Source organism: Cuculus canorus, chromosome 15, assembly GCF_017976375.1.
Source record: "Cuculus canorus isolate bCucCan1 chromosome 15, bCucCan1.pri, whole genome shotgun sequence".
NCBI lineage: Eukaryota > Metazoa > Chordata > Aves > Cuculiformes > Cuculidae > Cuculus > Cuculus canorus.
In genome coordinates, this window is record NC_071415.1 from 887409 (window position 1) to 906330 (window position 18922).

An 18922-nucleotide genomic window follows, 5' to 3' on the forward strand; every position below is an offset into this window, starting at 1 on the left:
GCCGAGGGGGAACCCGGGGCGCTCACCCGTCCCCCGCCTGCGCCAGGGCCCAGCTCCCGCTTCCGACACACGCAGGGCAGGGTGCTGCACCGCGACACCCACCTCACCAACCTGCGGGGGCTCAGCCTCACCACGCCGGGCGAGTGCGACGGCTTCTGCGCCAACCACCAGCGCGTCGCCCTCCCCCTGCTCTCTGCCGGCGGCCAGATCGCCATCCTCGAGGTAACCCTGGCACGGTGGCCAGCACAGCACTGGCAGGCACAACGCAGGTGACCGCCCTGGCTCTCTCCCGCAGCTCTCCAAGCCCGGCCGTCTCCCCGATGCAGCCGTGCCCACCATCCAGAACGGCGCAGCAGTGGCCGACCTCTCCTGGGACCCCTTCGACGCGCGGCGCCTTGCTGTTGGTACGCACGCCACCCCCGAGGGGCTGTTCCCCGGCAGCAGGCACGCCAGATCGCTGGCTTAACCACTGCCCATCCGTTTTGGTGCCGCAGCGGGTGAAGACGCCAAGATCCGGCTGTGGCGAATCCCTGAGGGAGGGCTGCAGGAGACACTGCAGGAGCCCGAAGCCATCCTCCGAGGTGAGGGGTGCGTGGGGAGGCACAGCAAGCACCCCGCCTTGGGGACAAGCCAGCCCGATGGTGTCCACATCTGGTGCAGGTGGGGATAACCACACACTGCAAAACCTTACCAGGTCACACGGAGAAGATTTACTCCATCCGCTTCCACCCTGTGGCGTCTGATCTTCTGGTTTCCTCCTCCTACGATATGACGGTGCGGATCTGGGAGCTGAGTGCCGGGCGGGAAGCCTTGTGCCTGCAGGGACACACCGATCAGGTAAGGGATGACACAACTTGGGACCCTCGAGGAGCCAGGGTTGGCCAGGCCACAACATCCCTGTCCCCAGATCTTCAGTCTGGCTTGGAGCCCTGACGGGAAGAAGCTGGCGACGGTGAGCAAGGACGGCCGGTTACGACTCTACGAGCCCCGCCGCAGTCCTCAGCCTCAGCAGGTACAACCATGGCAGTAGGGATGGGGGGGAGAGCTGGGGCCCCTGCCCGCGCCCCCAGATGTCTCCGAGCCGGCTGAGTGACCTTCATCCCATGCAGGAGGGTCCAGGTCCCGAGGGGAGCCGTGGAGCACGCCTGGTTTGGGTTTGCGGTGGTGACTACCTCCTGGTGTCCGGCTTTGATAGGTAAGGAGAGGAACGCACGCCGGGGCACAGGTCCCCAGGGGACACCGTGCTCCCCTCATTGTCACCTCCCCACAGCCGCAGTGAGAGGAGGATCCTCCTGTATCGGGCACAGGCTCTGTCCGAGGGAGCTTTGTCTGTTGTTGGCCTTGACATGGCCCCTTCAACCCTCCTGCCCTTCTACGATGAGGATACCAGCGTCGTCTTCCTCACCGGCAAGGTGAAGCTTTGCCCCACAAATAAATTGCGGGGGCTCCCTGCCTACAGCACCCCAAACCCATGGAGGGACCCTCCACGCACCTCCTGCCAGCTCCCATCTCGCTGCATCCCCAGGGTGACACCAGAGTCTTCCTCTACGAGGTGACACCCGAGCCCCCCTATTTCCTCGAGTGCAACAGCTTCACTTCCAGCGAACCCCACAAGGTAAAGGGGGGCCCTGCCTCTCCCTGACACCTCCCACCTGCGCTGCCAGACCCACTCACGCCTCCACCCCACCAGGGCTTCGTCTTCCTGCCCAAAACAGCTTGCGAGGTGCGAGAGGTGGAGTTTGCCCGTGCGCTGCGCCTCGGGCAGAGCACCCTCGAGCCGGTGGCTTTCTGCGTGCCACGCGTCAAGGTAGAGTGTGAGGCACCCGCTGCGTTTGGGGAGGGGTGACAGGAGGTCGGGGACCCCCCTCAGCATCCCTCGTCCCTGCAGAAGGAGTATTTCCAAGACGATGTCTTCCCGCTAACCCGCGTTTGGTGGGAGCCAGCCCTAGGTGGCAGAGCCTGGCTGGTGGGCGAGGATGGGCAGCAGCGCCGTGCCAGCCTGCGGCCAGCGGACATGAGGCCAGGTGGGTGACAAGGGACAAGGTGAGCGCCCCGAGCCCACGGGGATGGGCACAGGGCAGCGGGTGTCAGCCGTGGGGCAGGAGGGCTTTGCCCCACGGCAACGCCGTTCTCACAGTGAGCGAGGCACCCAAGGAGGCTCCAGCAAGGAAGTTCGTCCCTGCGTCTGTGTACCTGGAGGAGAAGTCTGAGGAGCAGAAGAAGGAGGAGGTGAGTGGTGGGGCGCCCTGCGAGGAGACCCAGGCTGGGGGTGATGGGCACAGCCCCACCGCTCTGCCCTGCTGCCCCCCAGCTCCTGACGGCCATGGTGGCCCGGCTGGGCAACCGGGATGACCCACTGCCTCAGGACTCCTTCGAGGGGGTGGACGAGGATGAGTGGGTAGGAAACGGGGGAACGGGACCTCGGGGGGGGAGCGGGAACCCAGGGAGATAACGGAGGGGAATGGGACCTCAGGGAGATAACGGGGGGAAATGGGACCTCAGGGAGATAATGGGGGGGAACGGGACCCCAGGGGGATAACGGAGGGGAATGGGACCTCAGGGAGATAATGGGGGGGAATGGGACCCCAGGGAGATATTGGGGGGGGGGGGGGAATGGGACCCCAGGGGGACAACGGGGGGAATGGGACCCCAGGGGGATAATGGGGGGGGGGGGAATGGGACCCCAGGGGGATAACAGGGGAGAATGGGACCCCAGGGAGATAATGGGGAAGAATGGGACCTCAGGGAGACAATGGAGGGGAATAGGACCTCAGGGAGATAACGGGGGGGAACGGGACTCCAGGGAGATAATGGGGGGGGGGGCGGAATGGGACCCCAGAGGGATAACGGGGGGAATGGGACCCCAGGGAAATAATGGGGGGGGTGGAATGGGACCCCAGGGGGATAATGGGGGGAATGGGACCCCAGGGGGATAATGGAGGGGGAATGGGACCCCAGGGAAATAATGGGGGGGGGGAATGGGACCCCAGGGGGATAACGGGGGGAATGGGACCCCAGGGGCATAATGGGGGGGGAATGGGACCCCAGGGGGATAACAGGGGGAATGGGATCCCAGGAGGATAATGCGGGGGGGGGAATGGGACCCCAGGGAGATAATGGGCGGGAATGGGACCCCAGGGAGATAATGGGGGGGGGGGAAATGGGACCCCAGGGGGATAACAGGGGCGAATGGGACTCTGGGGATAGGAACGGGACCGAGGGAAGTAATGGGGTGGGGGGGTGGGAAATGGGACCCTGAGAAGGAGAACAGGCTCTTGAGGAGGTAACGGGGTGGAATGGGACCCTGAGGAGGGGAATGGGATCCTGGAAAGGGAATGGGGAAGGGGACGAGACCCCAGGTAGGCGAGTAGGACCCTGGTGAGGTAAAGGGGGAGAATTGGGACCCCAGGGAGGTAATGGGGGAACAGGATCCTGGGGAGCTAACGAGGGGGTGGGAAATGGGCCCCCGGGGAGGAGAACAGGACCATGGGGAGGTGAGTGGGGGAAACAGGACCCCGGGGCGGGGGAGGGAACGGGATCCTGGGGAAGTAACTGGGGGAATGGGACCCCGAGGGAAGGAATGGGACCCCGAGGGAAGGAATGGGACTGGGGAGGTCCTGGGGGTCCCCTCACCTGTCTGGAGCTCCCGCAGGACTGAGCCGGACCCCGGCACCTGGAGAGCCACGGCGAGGACCCTGCAGCCGTTGGGGAGCACCGAGGGGAGGGGGGGCCCCGAGCCCAGCGCGGGCAGGACCCGCAAATAAAGCCCTGCACCCAGAAAGCCTGCGAGAATGGGGGGCAGCAGGAATGGGGGGCAGCGGGAATGGGGGGGCAACGGGAACGGGGGAGACACAGGAATAGGGGGCAATTGGGAATGGGGGCCACACAAGAATGGGGGGCACACGGGAATGAGGGGCAATTGGGAATGGGGGGACACAGGAATGGGGGGAACACAGGAATGAGGGACAATTGGGAATGGGTGGCAGTTGGGAATGAGGGGCAACTGGGAATAGGGGGATATGGGGGGGGCTTAGGACTGGGGGCATATGGGGGGGACACGGGACTTAGGGCACACGGGGATGGGGGCACATGGAGGGGGGCACACGGGGTTGGAGAGGGCACGGAGGGGGACACACATGGAGGGGGGAAATAGGGGACTGGGGGCACACGGGAATTGGGGACATGGAGGGGGATACACAGGGCTGGGGGGGACACGGCATGGAGGGGCACATGGGGCTGGAGGGGAGTACTGTGAGGGACATGGAGTTGGAAGGACATTGGACTGGGGGGCATGGAGGAGGGAATTGGGGGGATCACGGGAATTGGGGGGACAAGGGGAGCATAGGGGGACACATGGGGCTGGGGGGCACACGGGGTTGGGGGTACGGGAGGGGGGCACACAGAGGGGGGAAATAGGGGTCTGGGGGCACACAGGACTGGGGGGGCACATGGGAATGGGGGGCATGGGAATGGGGGTACAAGAGGGGGATCACACGGGAGCGGGGGGGACACGGGGTGGGGGCAACTGGAACTGGGGGAGCACATGGGATTGGGGGGCACACAGAGGGGGGCACATGGAGGAAGGGTACACGGGGCGGGGGGCACATGGGGGGACACATGGGGGGGCATAAGGGGCGGGGGGCACACGGGGCGGGGGGCACACGGCGGCACACGTGTCCGGACCCCCGGCCGGGCCGGGGCGCGGCTCTCGCCGCCGCCGCCAGGGGGCGCCGCTCCCGTGTCGGGGCCCGCGGCGGCCTTCGCTCCCGGATCACGTGACCGCGGGGCGGAAGCGGCGGGGGGACATGGTGAGAGGGGACTGGGGGGACGGGGGCTGGGGAGGACAGGGCCGGGGGAGAGGGGACAGGGCTCAGGGTGAGGGGACATGGCTGTGGAAGAGGGGACAGGGTCTGGAGAGGGGTACGGCCCAGGGAGAGGGACAGGGCCCAAGGTGGGGCGACAGGGCCCAGGGAGAAGGCCTGGAGAGGGGGACAGGGCCCAGGGAGAGGGACAGGGCCCGAGGAGGGAAAACATGGCCCAAGGTGAAGGGACAGGGCCTGGGGAGGGGGACAGGACGCAAGGTGGAGGGACAGAACTGTTCTCCAAGGAGAGGGACAGGGCCTGGGCAGGGGGACTGGGCCTGGAGAGGGGGGACAGAGCCCAGGGTGCAGGGACAGGGCCTAGTGAAGGGGTCAGGACCTGGGGAGGGGGCGAGGGCCTGGGGAGAGAGAACATGGCCCAAGGTGGGGGCCAGGGCCTGGGGAGTGGGGACCAGACGGGGCTGGCAGGGCCACGGTGTGACAGGAGCCAGGGAAGAGGCTGGGCAGGGTCCCAGGGGCCATGTCTGGCCGCACAGGGCCCGGGAGAGGCCTGGTGACAGTGCTGGTGACAGCAGGCCATCCCCCCAGGCCAAGTACCTGGCGCAGATCATCCTGGTGGGAGCCCAGGTGGTCGGACGGGCCTTCGTGCGGGCACTGCGCCAGGAGTTTGCAGGTACCAGCCTGGTGTGGGGTCGCCACTCCCTGTGCTGAGCAAGCCCACCACTCCTCTGACCCCATCGGGCTCTGCTTGATGTCCCCATCCCCTTCCTCTGGGCTGTTCCCACAGGGGATGTTTCCCAGGCTCGTTGCAGGGTGACAGTTGGCACCCACATCCTCGTGTCAACCTAATGGTGTTTCGGCTCGAGCCGGACTCCCTGCAGCCATCCCAGGCACGAGCTCAGAGCCGGCACCACTGCCAAGCTCCAAGACATTCCGGCGGCCCCAAAGGGCAGAGCGAGATGGTTCCCTGGGACACAGCAGCCCCAGCCCTCCCCATCTGCTTCTGCCTGGCTCGCTGTGGGCACCAACAGCAAACAGGTGCCCCCCAGTTCCTGCCACCCCCCCAGCACCTGGGGCCTCGTCCCAGTGATCCCCATGGGCTGCGTGAGGAGGGCGGAGGGTTGAAACTGGGATCTGAGCTCCTCGGAGCCCATGAGCTTTGCTGCATGGCCGCTGCCCAAGGCCTGGGGGCTCACACCTTCGGTGTCTCCGGGCAGCGAGCCGAGCAGCAGCAGATGCACGAGGGCGCTCAGAGAGGCCTCAGTCCGCTGCTGCCTCCAGGATCACCGGCATCAGCCTTCAAGAAGCTCAGCAGATCCTCAACGTCTCAAGCCTCAACCCAGAAGAGATCCAGAAGGTAAAGGCTCACTCGGAGCTGAGGACACCCCAGCACAGGGTGGCACATGGGTGGTGATTGGTTCCCAAAGGGACCATGGGTGCTGTCCTGGACCCAGTTAATCCCAGTTGGTGTTTTCCCAGCCCCAGCTGGAACTGTGGCATGGAGCAGCTGGTAGGCATTCGCAGGCTGCCAGGCTTGGCCCTGGCATTTACCCAGCGGCGCTGCTCAGGGAAGGGGACAGGGGCTCCATGGAGGTGCCTGACATGGCTGTGGGGAGCAGGAGGCCACCAGGGAGGGCAGAGAGGACAAATCTGACCAGGAATTCCTCTTCCACAGAACTACGACCACTTGTTCAAGGTGAACGACAAGTCAGTAGGAGGCTCCTTCTACCTGCAGTCCAAGGTGAGCAAAGGGCCCCCAGCCCTGCCCTCAACACCTTCCCCTGCCTGGGAATCAGGAGAGGGAGAACCTGGTGAGGTGGAGCTGGGAGGGGACAGTCCTGTCCATCCCTGTCACCCTGTCCCCATGTCCCACAGGTGGTGAGAGCCAAGGAGCGGCTGGATGAGGAGCTCCGCATCCAGGCCAGGGATGAAAAGGAGAAGGGCTGGAAAGCTGAGACGTGACTCCTGCCGTCCCCACGCCCTCTGTCCCTCACCCTTAACTTATAGGTAGCCAATAAATGCTGTGTGTCCAGCGCCTGGCCTGGCTGCTCTGCGCCCCGGGGAGGGAGAGGGGACTCGCCCACCTCTCCCTGCTGCCCCAGAGGGGATCAGCCCCTGCGAGGGGCTGGTGGGGCTGGGTTTGCCCTGGGGAGGAGGAGAAGGGAGGTGGCTGCGGAAGAAGGGGTGGCACCCGCAGCACCGAGGGCTGCCAGGGCTTGGATGGCACACAGGGAGGCTGCGGGAGCTATTTCTGTGGTGGATTCAGATGCTCTTGGCCTGAGCACGTGGATAGCTCTGGCTCCGTACCAAGGGAAAGCCGGGAGCTCTGTGCCATGACCCTTCTGCCGCTGCTGGATGGCCGCTGGGTCAGGGTGCAGTGGTGAGGGGCCGTGGGGACACTGTCCCCACCCGTGCCTCATCCTCCAGGCAGGGCTTCATTGGCACCAAGGCTGCCAGCTGGGAGCATGGGGATGTGCAAGGGGTCAGGCAGAGCCAGCCATGCCCCCGAGATCGCACCTGTCACCTCCCGCATCCTTCTGTCCCCTGGCTTTGTTCCCCACCTCGGGCTCGTTGTGGCCCTCGCCACTATCATGGACTGAAACAGGAACTTACTTCAACTTCACTTTATTGTTTTCTTAATAAACTTCCTCTCCCCTGGAGGAATATAGTGTTATAGTTGTTAGCTTATCTCTTACGCCTGCAGTCCTTAAACGCTACGCTAACAGCGATGGAGCCCGACAGGAGGAAAATAAAAACAACCCAGAAACTACGATAGAAAGGCACTTTGAGACCGTTAAAATACTGATGTCCTGGAATGTGCAACAACAAACCGACGAAGGAGCGAGGAGACGTACACCGGCCGGGGCGGCCTGGTCGATGGCCCGCGGCTGTGCCGGGGCTTTGGCAGCGCTGGGTGATGCCGCGCTCCGGCCCCAGGAGGGTGAGGGCAGGGAGACCGGCTCCCCGCGGGGCGCGCGTGGCCAGGGGCTCCTTCCAGCGGGAAAAGGGCAGGATCAGGGAGACCTCCACCCCGGTTTGGGGGTCCTGCCCAGCAGCGGGAGGTGGTGTTGGACACCGCTGCGTGTGCCAGGAGAGGCTGCGGGCTCTGCCCACGCAGCAGCTGGGAACGCTGCCCGCTCCTGGCACTGTGGCAGCGTCCTGCCCGCCCCAGCGTGTCCCGGGGAGGGGATCCGAGGAGCGGGTGCCCTGCCAGCCCAACGCGCCACCGGCAGCGGCTCTGCCCGCCTGGAGTCCTGCCCGCTGCCTGCATGCGCTTGCGGTACATGGTTAGGTATGAACGTAGCTAAACAGGGTGGCTCTGCCCCGGCACGGAGCCGGTGCGGCGAGCGGCACACGCGGCTGTGTGCCTTGTCATGGGGAAGGGCCGGGGAGGTGGCGAGAGCGGCCACAGAGCGGGAGGGATGCGGGCAGGCGCCAGGCCGGCATGTGCCCAGCCAGCTGGGCCTGGCATGGCAGGGACCGTGCCAAGGAGCCCTGGCCACGGCGCTGCCTGCAGCTGTGCCAGTTGGACAGCACGGCCGGGCACAGCTCGGGGCTGGGGGAGCGGTCGGTCCCCAAGCTGTCACCCCACTGTCCTTGCAGAGGGAGGCTGTGCCGGCACTGGCAGTGCCAAGGCAGGGAGACACCGAGTCAGCGGCAGCAGATGAGCCCAACTGGGGCCCCGTCAGAACAGGGGGCTGGTCGAGAAATAAATAGTGGCATCTCCGGCTGCCCGGGCTCGAGGGGAGCAGGGGGACCCCCTGTACCCCCAGGGCTGCCCCCGGTGCAGGGTCGCGGCTGGCTCCGGCTGCCGAGGGATTATTGCTTTTCTCAGAAGAGTCCGTTCTTCTTTCGTGATGGTTAAAAGCACAAGCGAGGCCCCGCCAGGGCTGGGGGGCTGCAGGGCGAGGAGGGGACGATGCCCCCCATCCTGGGGAGCAGGATCTGCCCGTGGGGCCGGCGGTTGGCCGCGGGCATCGTCGGGCCCCTCAGTTGACGGCAGCGGGTTTGAGCAGCAGGGAGCCGGGGGGGATGAGCACCCAGCCTGGTGGCAGCGCCTCAGGACTGCCCCCCGAGCTGACACCGGCCGAGAGGTCGAGCACAGCCCCTGGCAGCAGCGCCAGGCTCTCCGGGGGTGCCCGCGCCCGCCCCGGCTCAGTCCTTTCACCCCTCTCTTTCCGGCTCTCAGGCCCTTTGCCCACCTTGGGTGGCCACCCTTCGGCCCCGCTGCCCTTCTGCCCCTCGGCCTTGGCCCCGCCGGCCAGCAGCGACATGACCGGCAGCCCCAGCCCCGCAGTGAAGGGCGAGGGCAGCAGCGGGCTCTTGGCCAAGTTCAAGGGGCCACCGTTGAGGGGCAGGATGGGGCCCGGCAGGGCGGGCAGGGCGCTGGCAGCCCCACAGCCCAAGGCGCTGAGGTCGAGCGGTGCCGGCGCCAAAGGGATTGGCAATGCCGGCAACCCCGGGGGAGCGAAGAGGGCGGCAGGGTTGGGGATCACGAGCTGCGCCCCGTTAACATAGGGCACCTCCGCCGAAGCCAGGGGGGTTTTGGGAGGCGGGTGGACCTTGAGCATCTCCGGGTGGTCGGGAGAGACGAAATGGCCATGGGCTTTGATGTGCTTGCGGAGGGAGCTGGGGTCGGTGTAGCGCTTGTGGCAGCCCGGCATCTTGCAGGAGTAGGGCTTCTCCACGTAGTGGGTGCGGGTGTGCTTGAAGCGGTCGCTGGAGTTGGAGTAACGCTTGTTGCAGCCTTCGTAGGGGCAGATGTAGGGCTTCTCGCCTGTGGGACAGCAGTGCTGGGTCAGCGGGGCGCGGCCAGCCTTGCCACGTCCCCTGTGTCCCCCTCCCCACTGCCCCAGGCGAACGCGGTGGTGGGCGCTGACCTGTGTGCGAGCGGTTGTGGATTTTCAGGTTCTCCAAGCGGGAGAAGCTCTTGTTGCAGGTGGGGCAGCGATGCGGCTTCTCGTTGGTGTGCGTTCGGATGTGGATCAACATCTTGTACCTGCCGGGGTGGGGGCACATCTCCTTATCCCCATGCCCTGTCTATGGGATGAGGGGGACAGGGACATCCAGGCCAGCGCAGTCATCCGGCCTCCCAGGACCTCACACCCCACGCCAGAGGGCTGGATGGATGGAGACCTCTCCCAGGTGACCCAGAGCAGCCCCCCTAAGGGCCTTGGAGCCCCCCAGGTGCCCAGAGCCCCCCACCCACCTGGCATTGAAGCCCCTGCCGTGGCGGGCGCAGCCCTCCCAGTGGCAGCAGTACCCCGCGTCCTTCTCAGGTTTGATGTGGAAGTCGTTGACGTGGTCCACCAGGTCTTGTAGGAGGTCAAAGAACTGGTTGCACTGTGGGCAGGAGGCTAGGGGTGAGGGGGCCTGGTGGGGTGGGCACAGAGGGGACTGGGACCCCCCTAGGGACAGCCCCACCACACCTCCAGCTCCTCCCCACACCCCGTGGGCAGCAGCACCAGCATCTGCGGTGATGGGAATGGCCTTCTGCACAACCCCCCCAGCCCCATATCGCCTCCCCAGCACCCCTGTGTGGCCCCCAGCTCTCCATCACCCCCACATGGCCCCCACCAAGCCCCACAGAGCTCTGCCATGGCCTTCCAGCCCCACCGATCCTCACCAGCCACAAAGTGTCCCAATGTGCCCTCCCCCCACCCTCACAATGCACCTACTTCATCTCCCAGCCTCCTATCACCCCCGCCCACTCCCACAAAGCATCTGCATGCCCCCCCCCAGCCCCTATCGCCCCCACAGCCCCATAAAACATCTGAATGGACCCCCACAGCCCCTTAACCCTAACCCCCAGCCACTTAACTGCCCCTCTCAGCCCCATAAAGCATCTGCATAACCCCCCCCAGCCCCTATCACCTCTCCTAGCCCCTTAACCGCCCCCAGCCCCATAATGCATCTGTATGGACACCCCCCCCGGCCCCTAAAAACATCTGCATGGACCCCCCCAGCCCCTTAACCCCCTCCCAGCCCCATTAAGCACCTGCATGGGCCCACCAGCCCCTTAACAACCGCCCCCAAGCCCCTATCACCCCTCCTCAACCCCTATCATCCCCCCAGCCCCATAAAGCACCTGCATGGACCCCCCCAGCCCCTATCACCCCCCCTCCCCCAGCCCCATAAAGCATTTGCATGGACCCAGCAGCCCCTATCACCCCTCCCAGCCCCTTAACCTCCCCCATCCCCATTAAGCATCTGCATGGACCCCCCTCAGCCCCTATCACCCCCCCCAGCCCCTTAAAACACTGCATGGACCCCCCCAGCCCCTTAACCCCCTCCCAGCCCCATTAAGCATCCGCATGGGCCCCCAGCCCCTTAACAACCCCCCCCAGCCCCTATCACCCCTCCCAGCCCCTTAACCCCCCCCCAGCCCCATTAAGCATCCGCATGGCACCCCCCGCCCCCATCACCCCCCCCAGTCCCATAAAGCATCCTCATGGACCCCCCCATGCCTCCCTGCTGACCTTGGACCAGCGGCAGACGAGTTGCTTGGTCAGGGGCAGCTCGGGGGGCAGGCGCTTCTCCTTGCTGGGGGGCAGGAAGGCAGCGGGGGGCAGGTGCAGGCCCCCCCCGGCCCCCAGCGGCAGGAAGAACTGGAAGGAGCTGGGGAGGCCATCGATGTAGCGCAGGGATTGGAAATCCTGCAGCAGAGCCCGGGGTGGGGGGCGTTAAGGGAAAGGGACGGAGACAAGGTAGGTGAAGACCCTCCGAGAACCACCCCCCTATAGCACCCCAGAGACTTCCAATGCCCCACAACCCCCCCGAGAGCCTCTGTAGCCCCTCAATGCCCCCCTGAGATCCCCAGACCCCTTCCATAGCCCCTCAATGCCCCCCAGCCTCCAATAGACTCCCTTCATACCCCCTCAATGCCTCCACCCAGATCACCTCCATAGCCCCCCAACTCCCCCCACGGCCCCCCCTAGACCCCCTCCATAGCCCTTCAATGCCCCCCTAGATCACCTTCATACCCCCTCAATTCCCCCCACAGCCCCCCAGGCTCTCTCCATATACCCTCAATTCCCCCCACAGCCTCTCTAGACCCCCTCAATGCCCCCACTGCCCCCCTAGACCCCCTCAATGCCCCCCAGATCACCTACATACTCACTCAGTGCCCCCCATTGCCCCCCAGGCCCCTCCATACCCAATGCCTCCCGCAGACCCCCCCCCACGCCCCCTCAATGCCGCCCATAGCCCCTCAATGCCCACTCCGTAGCCCCCCACAGACTCCCCCCATACCCCTTCAATGACCCCCAGATCACCTCCACAGCCCCTCAATTCCTCCTGTAGCCCCTCTAGACCCCCCCCATAGCCCCTCAACTCCCCCCAAAGCCCCTCAGGCCCCCTCCATACCCACTCAATGCCCCCCACAGCCCCCCCATATCACCTCCATAGCCCCTCAATACCCCCCATAGCCCCCAGGCCCTCTCCATAGCTCTTCAATGCCCCCCACAGCCCCTCAACTCCCCTCACAGACCCTCAATTCTCCTCCATATGCTCACATACCCCCTCAATGCCCCATACAGACCCCCTCATACCCCCTTAATGCCCCCCATAGCCCCTCAATTCCCCCCCATAGCCTCCTCCCATACCCCCCAATGCCCCCCAATTCCCTCCACAGCCCCTCTAGACCCCCTCCATAGCCCCTCAATACCCCAATATCCCCCCAGGTCTCCTCCATACCCCCTCACTGCCCCCCACAACCCCTCAGTGCCCCCCACAGCCTCTCAATTCCCCCTCCACACCCCTCCAATGCCCCCCTCGAGCCCCCCCATACCCCTTCAATGCTCCCACAGCCCCCCAATTCCCCCTCCATACCCTCTCAATGCCCCCCTCAACCCCCCCCCAGAGTCCGCCATGCCCCCTCAATGCCCCCCATAGCCCCTCTGGGGATCCTGCTGGGGTTGTGGGGCACAGGAAGGGGGACCCCGGGGGGACATTGACCCCAGGGTGTGTGTACACACCGCGGAGGGACTGTGTCACCAACAGCACCGGGCACGATGCCGAGACCAGGAGCACTGTTCCCACCGCTGGGGACACCGCGGGGTGGGGGCACACAACACGGCCATACTTACGTGGGGGGTGAGGGGTCCAGGCAGGTCCCCACTGCCCTGGCGCTCGGGGGACAGCGAGGTGCTGCCGGCCGGAGACTCCCCACCGGAGCGGGGCGAGAGGCTGAGATCCACCACCGGCATGGCCGGGAAGCGTCCATCCCGTGGTTCCACCAGCCTGGAGTGTGTCAGGAGGCTGGGAGACGGCACAGCACGGCGACCCCCCCGGCTGCCCCCTCGGCCATCCCCGGCCGGCGGGGCGTCGGGGCGCTGGGGCGCTCGGGGTCGGGGACCAGGGATCCCCCGCTTCTCCCGGGCGGCTCGCAGCTTGGAGATGCTCAGCTTGAGGTCCAGCGGCTCCTCCAGCGAATGCATGGTGGCGGGGTGGGGGCTGCGGGGGACACGCGGGGGTCACCGAAGGGATAGGGGGCACGGCTGCCGCCCGCAGCATCGCCCCAGCCTGGCCACGCGGCGATGCCCGTCTCCGGGGGGCCACGCGGGTGCTGGCGGCCACGACACTGGCACGGTGACCGCGTTGTCCCACCCTGCCGCGGGCCCCCCTCCTGCAGCGGGCAAAGGGCACGGCACCGGACCCCCCCACTGGCCCCACAGTGTCCCCAGTGTGTCCTCTCCGTGCCGCCAACCTCGCCAGCCGGCACAGCCCCTTGGCCGGCTACCAAACCCGCCAGGGATTGCCAAACCCCGCGGGCACCCATGGCCATGGGGCTGCGGTGTCCCTCTTCTGTCCCCCCCGTCCGTCTGTCCCCACGGGCCTGCCCTGGCGAGGCCTTTCCCAGCGGCGTTGGAGGGCGGTGGCGGCCACCAGCCCAGCGGTGACCCGGGCGGCCAAGCCCGTTGGCCGTGGCCCCGGAGGCGGCAGAGCTTCCTCCCCAGTTGGGGCCCCTTCGCCGCCGGCCAACGCCGGGGCCAGGCAGGGGCTGCCGGCTGTACGGCACCGCACATGGCACAGCGTGGCGCAGCGTGGCGTGGCACGGCATGGAGCTGCCTGCAAGCCCCCTCAATTTTCCAGGCCGCGGTGGGGGACCCCAAGCCCCCCAAGAGCCCCACAGTCGCCCAGCCACCCCCCTGTCCCCACCCACGTCCCTTCCCCTAACTGCCACCCCCATGGCTCGGCCGCCACGCATCTGGCAGGCGGCTGAGAACGGGCAGCTCGGTGCAGCAGTGAGCGCTCAAACCTGACCCTCAGCACCCTGATGGGCGCCTCCAGCCACCCATGTCCCCACCCATGTCCCCTCCCCAAACTGCACCACCCCCCCCCCCCGCCCTGGCTCGACTGCCACACATCTGGCAGACAGCTGAGAACGGGCAGCTCGGTGCAGCAGTGGGCGCCCAAACCTGACCCTCAGCACCCCGATCGGCGCTTCCTGCCACCCCTGTGTCCCCACCCCACACTGTCACCCCCACGGCTCGACTGCCACACATCTGGCGGGCGGCTGAGAACGGGCAGCTCGGTGCAGCAGTGGGTGCCCAAACCCGAGCCTCTGCACCCCGCTCGGCGCCTCCGTCCCCCCGCACGGTGTGGGGGCGGCCGAGGGGCCATCTCGGGGGGCACCCAGCAGGCGTGGCAGCGCGCCCACCCCACCCCACCCCAGGGGGCCCCCCCCGCCCTGCCCGGGGCCCCCTGTGCTGGCGGGGGTCCAGCCCGGCTCAGACGCTGAGGAATGCGGAGGAGCTGCGGGGGGCGTGGGGGCCCGGACAGGGGGGACCCCCCTGCCTGCACCCCCCCCACGGCAGAGCTGCCCCCGTCCCAGCTGTGGGGCTGGCCCCATGGCAGGGGTCCGTGTGCTGAGCTCCCACGGCTGGAGGAGCCGCCCCATAGCAGGGCAGGGGGCACCTCCCGGAGACCCCCAGCCATGGGGTCTGCCCCACAGTACAGTCCCTGGCCCATAGCGGGGTCTTCATCCTGCGCCCCACAGCAGGGGCTGCCTCATAGCAGAGCAGAGAGCATCTCCCCGAGACCCCCAGCCATGGGATCTGCCCCATAGGTGTTCCTCATCCTGCACCCCACAGCCAGGCCAGCCCCATAGCTGGGCAGGGAGCATCCCCCCGAGCTCTCCCCAAGCCGTGGGGTCTCCCCCATGGCAGGATCCTTGCCCCCCAAGGGGTCCTCATCCTGTGCCCCACAGCAGGGTCTGCCCCATAGCAGTGTCCCTGGCCCCAGGGGTCCTCATCCTGTGCCCCACAGCAGGGTCTGCCCCACAGCAGAGTCACTGCTCCCCAGGTGTTCCTCATCCAGTGCCCCACAGCCAGGCCAGCCCCATAGCAGGGCAGAGAGCACTACCCTGAACCACCCCCAGCCATGGGGTCTGCCCCCCAGCAGGGTCCCTGGCCCCCAGAGGGTCCTCACCCTGTGCCCCACAGCAGTGTCTGCCCCATAGCAGGACAGGAAGCATCTCCCTGACACACCCCCACACCCCCCCCCCAGCCATGGCGTCTGCCCCATAGCGGTGTCCCTGCCCCACAGGGTGTCCTCACCCTGCACCCCACACCTGGGCCTGCCCCATAGGGCATCCCCCCTCCGAGCCACCCTGGTTCTCAGGCTCCAGACCCCCGCCATGTGCCCCAGAGCCTGGTGGCACAGCTGGAGGACAGACAGGGGACAGATGGGGGGCAGCCCCCCACAGACGGGATGTCGGAGTGTGACCCCCCCCACAAGCCGAGGAAGGGGGACGGGGCCCCAGCAGTCCCCCAGAGACCGGAATCCCCTAAGTGGAGGTGTCAGGGCTGGTCCCACGTGGTGGCCGTGTCCCCAGGGGATGGATTTTGTGGGGTCCTGGTGTGGGTGGTGCCGGATGGGTGGGAGAGGGCCCCCGGGTGCCGCGGCCATGGCTCGCAGCGCGGGCAGCAGGCGGGCAGCTGCCAAACCACGCGGCTTCGATGCCGCCGACGCTGCTGGGAAGCATCCCCGCTCGGGATCGGGGGGCCCTGGTGGGACCCCCATCACCTGCAGCCCCCACGCGGGGCCCCTGCTGCCCCCCCTTCCCCTCCTGCCCGCGCCAGGCGCTGCCAACCCCGCTTACCGCCGGCGAGCAACCCCCGCCACACCAGTTCAAGCCAGTCTGGCGCACGGCTTCCCAGTCCAGAGCTCCCCCCAGTTCCGCTGGCTGGGCTGGGGTCCCCTGGGGCCACCAGACCCCCCACGTTTGGGGACCTGCGGTGACCCCGGTGCAGCCGGCGCGGTGCCAGCTGCCGCCATGGCCGGGGGGGTCCCCTCAGCCTCCGCCCCACTGCAGCACAAATCCCACCAGGAATAGGGCCGTGGGGCAGAGAACCCCCAGGGCCGTGGGGGGCAGCGAGGGATGCCAGTGCCAGGCATGGAGGCTCAGGGATGGTGGAGAGGGATGCCAACGCCAGGCATGGAGATAGCAGCGAGGGATGCCAATGCCAACGCCAGGCACAGGGGCTCAAGGACAGCGGTGAGGGATGCCAACACCAGGCTGAGGGATGTTGGTGAGAGATGGCAACACCAGGCACGGAGTCTTGGGGATGGTGGCAAGGGATGCCAACACCAGGCATGGAGACGGCAGCGAGGGATGCCAACACCAGGCATGGAGGCTCCGGGATGGTGGAGAGGGATGCCAACACCAGGCATGGAGATGGCAGTGGGCGATGCCAGCGCCGGGCACGGGGAGCTCGGGGCTAGTGGTGGCCAGAGATGCCAACGCCAGGCCCCACGAGGGGACGGTGACCCCAAGGCCTGGTGAGCCGGGAGCGGTGCCAGCGCTGCGGGCAGGCAGGGCTCACCCCCCCGCCGCGGCTCTTGGCAGCAGCAGGCTGGCACCGCCGCCAAGGTCGGGCAGCCCCGGGAGCCCCCCGAACCGGAGAACAGGGAGGGGGGGTGCAGGATCCGGCCCTGCTGCCACCAGGGTAACCGTCCCCACAGCCGCTGGCAGGACGCGGCCACCACGGCACCCGCTGCCCCATCTCACCCCACGGCAGATTGGCACTCCCCGGAGCCCATGGTGCCTACTGGGGTCTGGGGGGGACACACACCTTGGGGGGCTCCTGCTTGTCACCATCCCCTCAGCACCCACCACATCGCAGCCGCTGGCGGAACACGGCCATCGCGGCACCCGCTGCCCCATCTCGTCCGGCGCTGGCACTGCCACCCCTCACCAGACCCCGTCAAGGGGGGGGGTCACATCCTGCTGGTGGCTCCTGCTTGTCACCATCCCCACACCCGTCACCCCACGCACCCCCAAAGGCGTCCCCGGGGGTGGCCATGCCTCTGCCCCACGGTCCCCAAACCAAGGGTGGTGCCACCACCCCTCCCATCCATCCGAGGGGACGCTGGCAGCGGTGCCACCAGCACCCACACCTGCCACCTCCATGCGGGGACACCACCGGACCACACAGGGACACACCGGAATTGTCCCCTCGGGGGGGGGGGGGGGGCGTCTCACCTTTGGGGGGGACACAGGGACCCCAGATTAGGGGATGTGGTCACCGCAGGGTGACACAAAGGCGTGAGGAAGAGGAGGAACAGGGGACATCACTTGGGGACACTGAGCATCATTTGTGACCCCCCACACCCCCAGGGATGGGGACAGGGGGACCCCCGCCAAAGCCCCCCCCAAACACTGGGGACACAAATGGGTCCCCGGGGGCAGCAAAGCCACACAGAGCCCCCCCGGCCCCCACCCAAGGTCAGGGCAGCGGGTGGAGGGGACAGCGGGGGGTCCCCTTTCTGCACCCCCACCCTCTGTCCCATCGCTCCCCCCCTTCCCCACACCTCCCTGTGCCCCGGGGGGGGCAGTGGGGCCACATCCCCCCTCCCCACGGCGGGGGGGCTGCAGGTGCCAAGCCAAAGCACCCCCTCCCCGTACCCCCGGGGTGGGGACCCGCTGCTGCCGCAGGGAGGGGGGACCCCATGCTGTTGTCCCCCCCCGGGAGGGAAAGGGAGAATGGGGACCCCATGCTGCCCACCCCCACCGTGAGAGAACGGGGACCCCATGATGTCCTCTGGAGGGGAAGGGGAGACCCCATGCTGCCCCCCCCCCCCCCCGGGGGATGTGGGGAGGGGAATAAGGACCCAACACTGACTCCCCCCGGGGTGGGAAAGTGGGGAGCACAGACCCCATGCTGCCCCCCCACACACACACCCGGGGTGGCAATGGGGACCCCGTGACACCCCCTGGGGAAGGAGTGGGGACCCCATGCTGCCCCCCACGAGGGTCTGGGGGAGTGGGGACCCCGCGATGCCCCCCCCCGGGAGGGAACGGGGACCCCGCGATGCCTTCCCCGGGGTGGGATCCCCACGCTGCCCCCCCCGGGGAGAGAACGGAGAGGGCAATAGGGACCCCGTGCTGCCCCCCCGGGGGGACCCGCACCCCACCGAGGGGTGTGGGGAGAGTGGGAATCCCGTGATACCCCCTGGGGGGGCGAAGCGGGGACCCCCGTTATACCTCCCGGGGGGACCCGGTTATACCACCCGACAGGAACGCGGACGCGGTGCCCCCCCCCGCGGGGTAGGATCTTCCCGGGAGGGTCCCGTCCGTCCCCCCCCTCCCTGCGGCGGCACCACCATCCCCCCCCCCCCATCCCCCCCGTTCGTTACCTGCGGCGGGGGCTCGGGGGGCTCGGGGCTCGGCCCCCCCGCTGCCGGCCGCTCCGCAGGGCTGGGGGCTCGGGGCTCTGCCCCCCCCCTGCCCGGTCCCCCCCGGCGGCGGCGGGGCGGGGGCTCTGCCCGCCCTGATTTATGGCCGCCCCGCACCGAGCGGCCCCGGCGCTGCGGGCGGGGCGGGGCGGGGGCGGCCGCGGCCCCTCCCCGGCGGGGAGCTGAGGGGCGGGGGGGGCCGGGGGGGCATGGCCGGACACCCCCCGGCAGCGGCAAGGTCACCCCGGCGCTGCGGCACAGCCCGGACCCCGCCGCGGCGGGGGTGTCCGCCCTGCCCCCCCGGCTGTGACCGTGTCCCCCCATCCGCGTCCCCCCCCGGCTGTGACCGTGTCCCCCCCATTTGTGTCCATGCCCCCCCCCCCCCCCCCCGTGTGTCCGTTTCCCCCCTCCGTGACCCCCAC

The 18922-nt window shown here is 67.9% G+C and overlaps 3 protein-coding genes across 4 annotated transcripts in view; 2 read left to right on the forward strand and 1 right to left on the reverse strand.

Annotated features, from left to right (window-relative positions):
• The window catches only part of CORO7 (coronin 7), a 42152-nt gene extending 38362 nt beyond the window's left edge, over positions 1-3790 (forward strand). For both annotated transcript variants that reach the window (XM_054080182.1, XM_054080183.1), the window contains 13 exons: positions 47-222; positions 296-404; positions 495-581; positions 695-837; positions 908-1012; positions 1110-1195; positions 1271-1412; positions 1526-1615; positions 1691-1807; positions 1889-2024; positions 2138-2229; positions 2312-2398; positions 3653-3790. In XM_054080182.1, the coding sequence (XP_053936157.1) occupies positions 47-222; positions 296-404; positions 495-581; positions 695-837; positions 908-1012; positions 1110-1195; positions 1271-1412; positions 1526-1615; positions 1691-1807; positions 1889-2024; positions 2138-2229; positions 2312-2398; positions 3653-3658 (1376 nt within the window). In that variant the 3' untranslated portion in view covers positions 3659-3790. The remainder of the gene's footprint in view (positions 1-46; positions 223-295; positions 405-494; positions 582-694; positions 838-907; positions 1013-1109; positions 1196-1270; positions 1413-1525; positions 1616-1690; positions 1808-1888; positions 2025-2137; positions 2230-2311; positions 2399-3652) is intronic.
• An 887-nt stretch (positions 3791-4677) lies between these two features.
• On the forward strand, positions 4678-6852 carry PAM16 (presequence translocase associated motor 16). Its single transcript, XM_054080186.1, has 5 exons — positions 4678-4808; positions 5409-5493; positions 6038-6177; positions 6496-6561; positions 6696-6852. Exons 1-5 carry the CDS (start codon positions 4806-4808, stop codon positions 6780-6782), a joined length of 381 nt encoding a protein of 126 aa, XP_053936161.1. The 5' UTR covers positions 4678-4805; the 3' UTR covers positions 6783-6852.
• A 1945-nt stretch (positions 6853-8797) lies between these two features.
• Positions 8798-18605, reverse strand: GLIS2 (GLIS family zinc finger 2). Its single transcript, XM_054080185.1, has 6 exons — positions 18462-18605; positions 12908-13274; positions 11300-11476; positions 10030-10163; positions 9701-9819; positions 8798-9597 (listed from the first exon to the last, which is right to left on the reverse strand). Exons 2-6 carry the CDS (start codon positions 13256-13258, stop codon positions 8810-8812), a joined length of 1569 nt encoding a protein of 522 aa, XP_053936160.1. The 5' UTR covers positions 13259-13274; positions 18462-18605; the 3' UTR covers positions 8798-8809.
• Positions 18606-18922: the final 317 nt, after the last annotated feature.

Coding starts and splice junctions, on each gene's coding strand:
- PAM16 (XM_054080186.1), top strand. Junction 5,494..6,037: donor ACTGCGCCAGGAGTTTGCAG/GTACCAGCCTGG, acceptor GTCTCCGGGCAG/CGAGCCGAGCAGCAGCAGAT. Junction 6,178..6,495: donor ACCCAGAAGAGATCCAGAAG/GTAAAGGCTCAC, acceptor CCTCTTCCACAG/AACTACGACCACTTGTTCAA.
- GLIS2 (XM_054080185.1), bottom strand. CDS start 13,258: ATGCATTCGCTGGAGGAGCCGCTGGACCTCAAGCTGAGCATCTCCAAG. Junction 10,164..11,299: donor TCGTCTGCCGCTGGTCCAAG/GTCAGCAGGGAG, acceptor TCCTGCCCACAG/TGCAACCAGTTCTTTGACCT. Junction 9,820..10,029: donor GGCAGGGGCTTCAATGCCAG/GTGGGTGGGGGG, acceptor CCACCCCGGCAG/GTACAAGATGTTGATCCACA.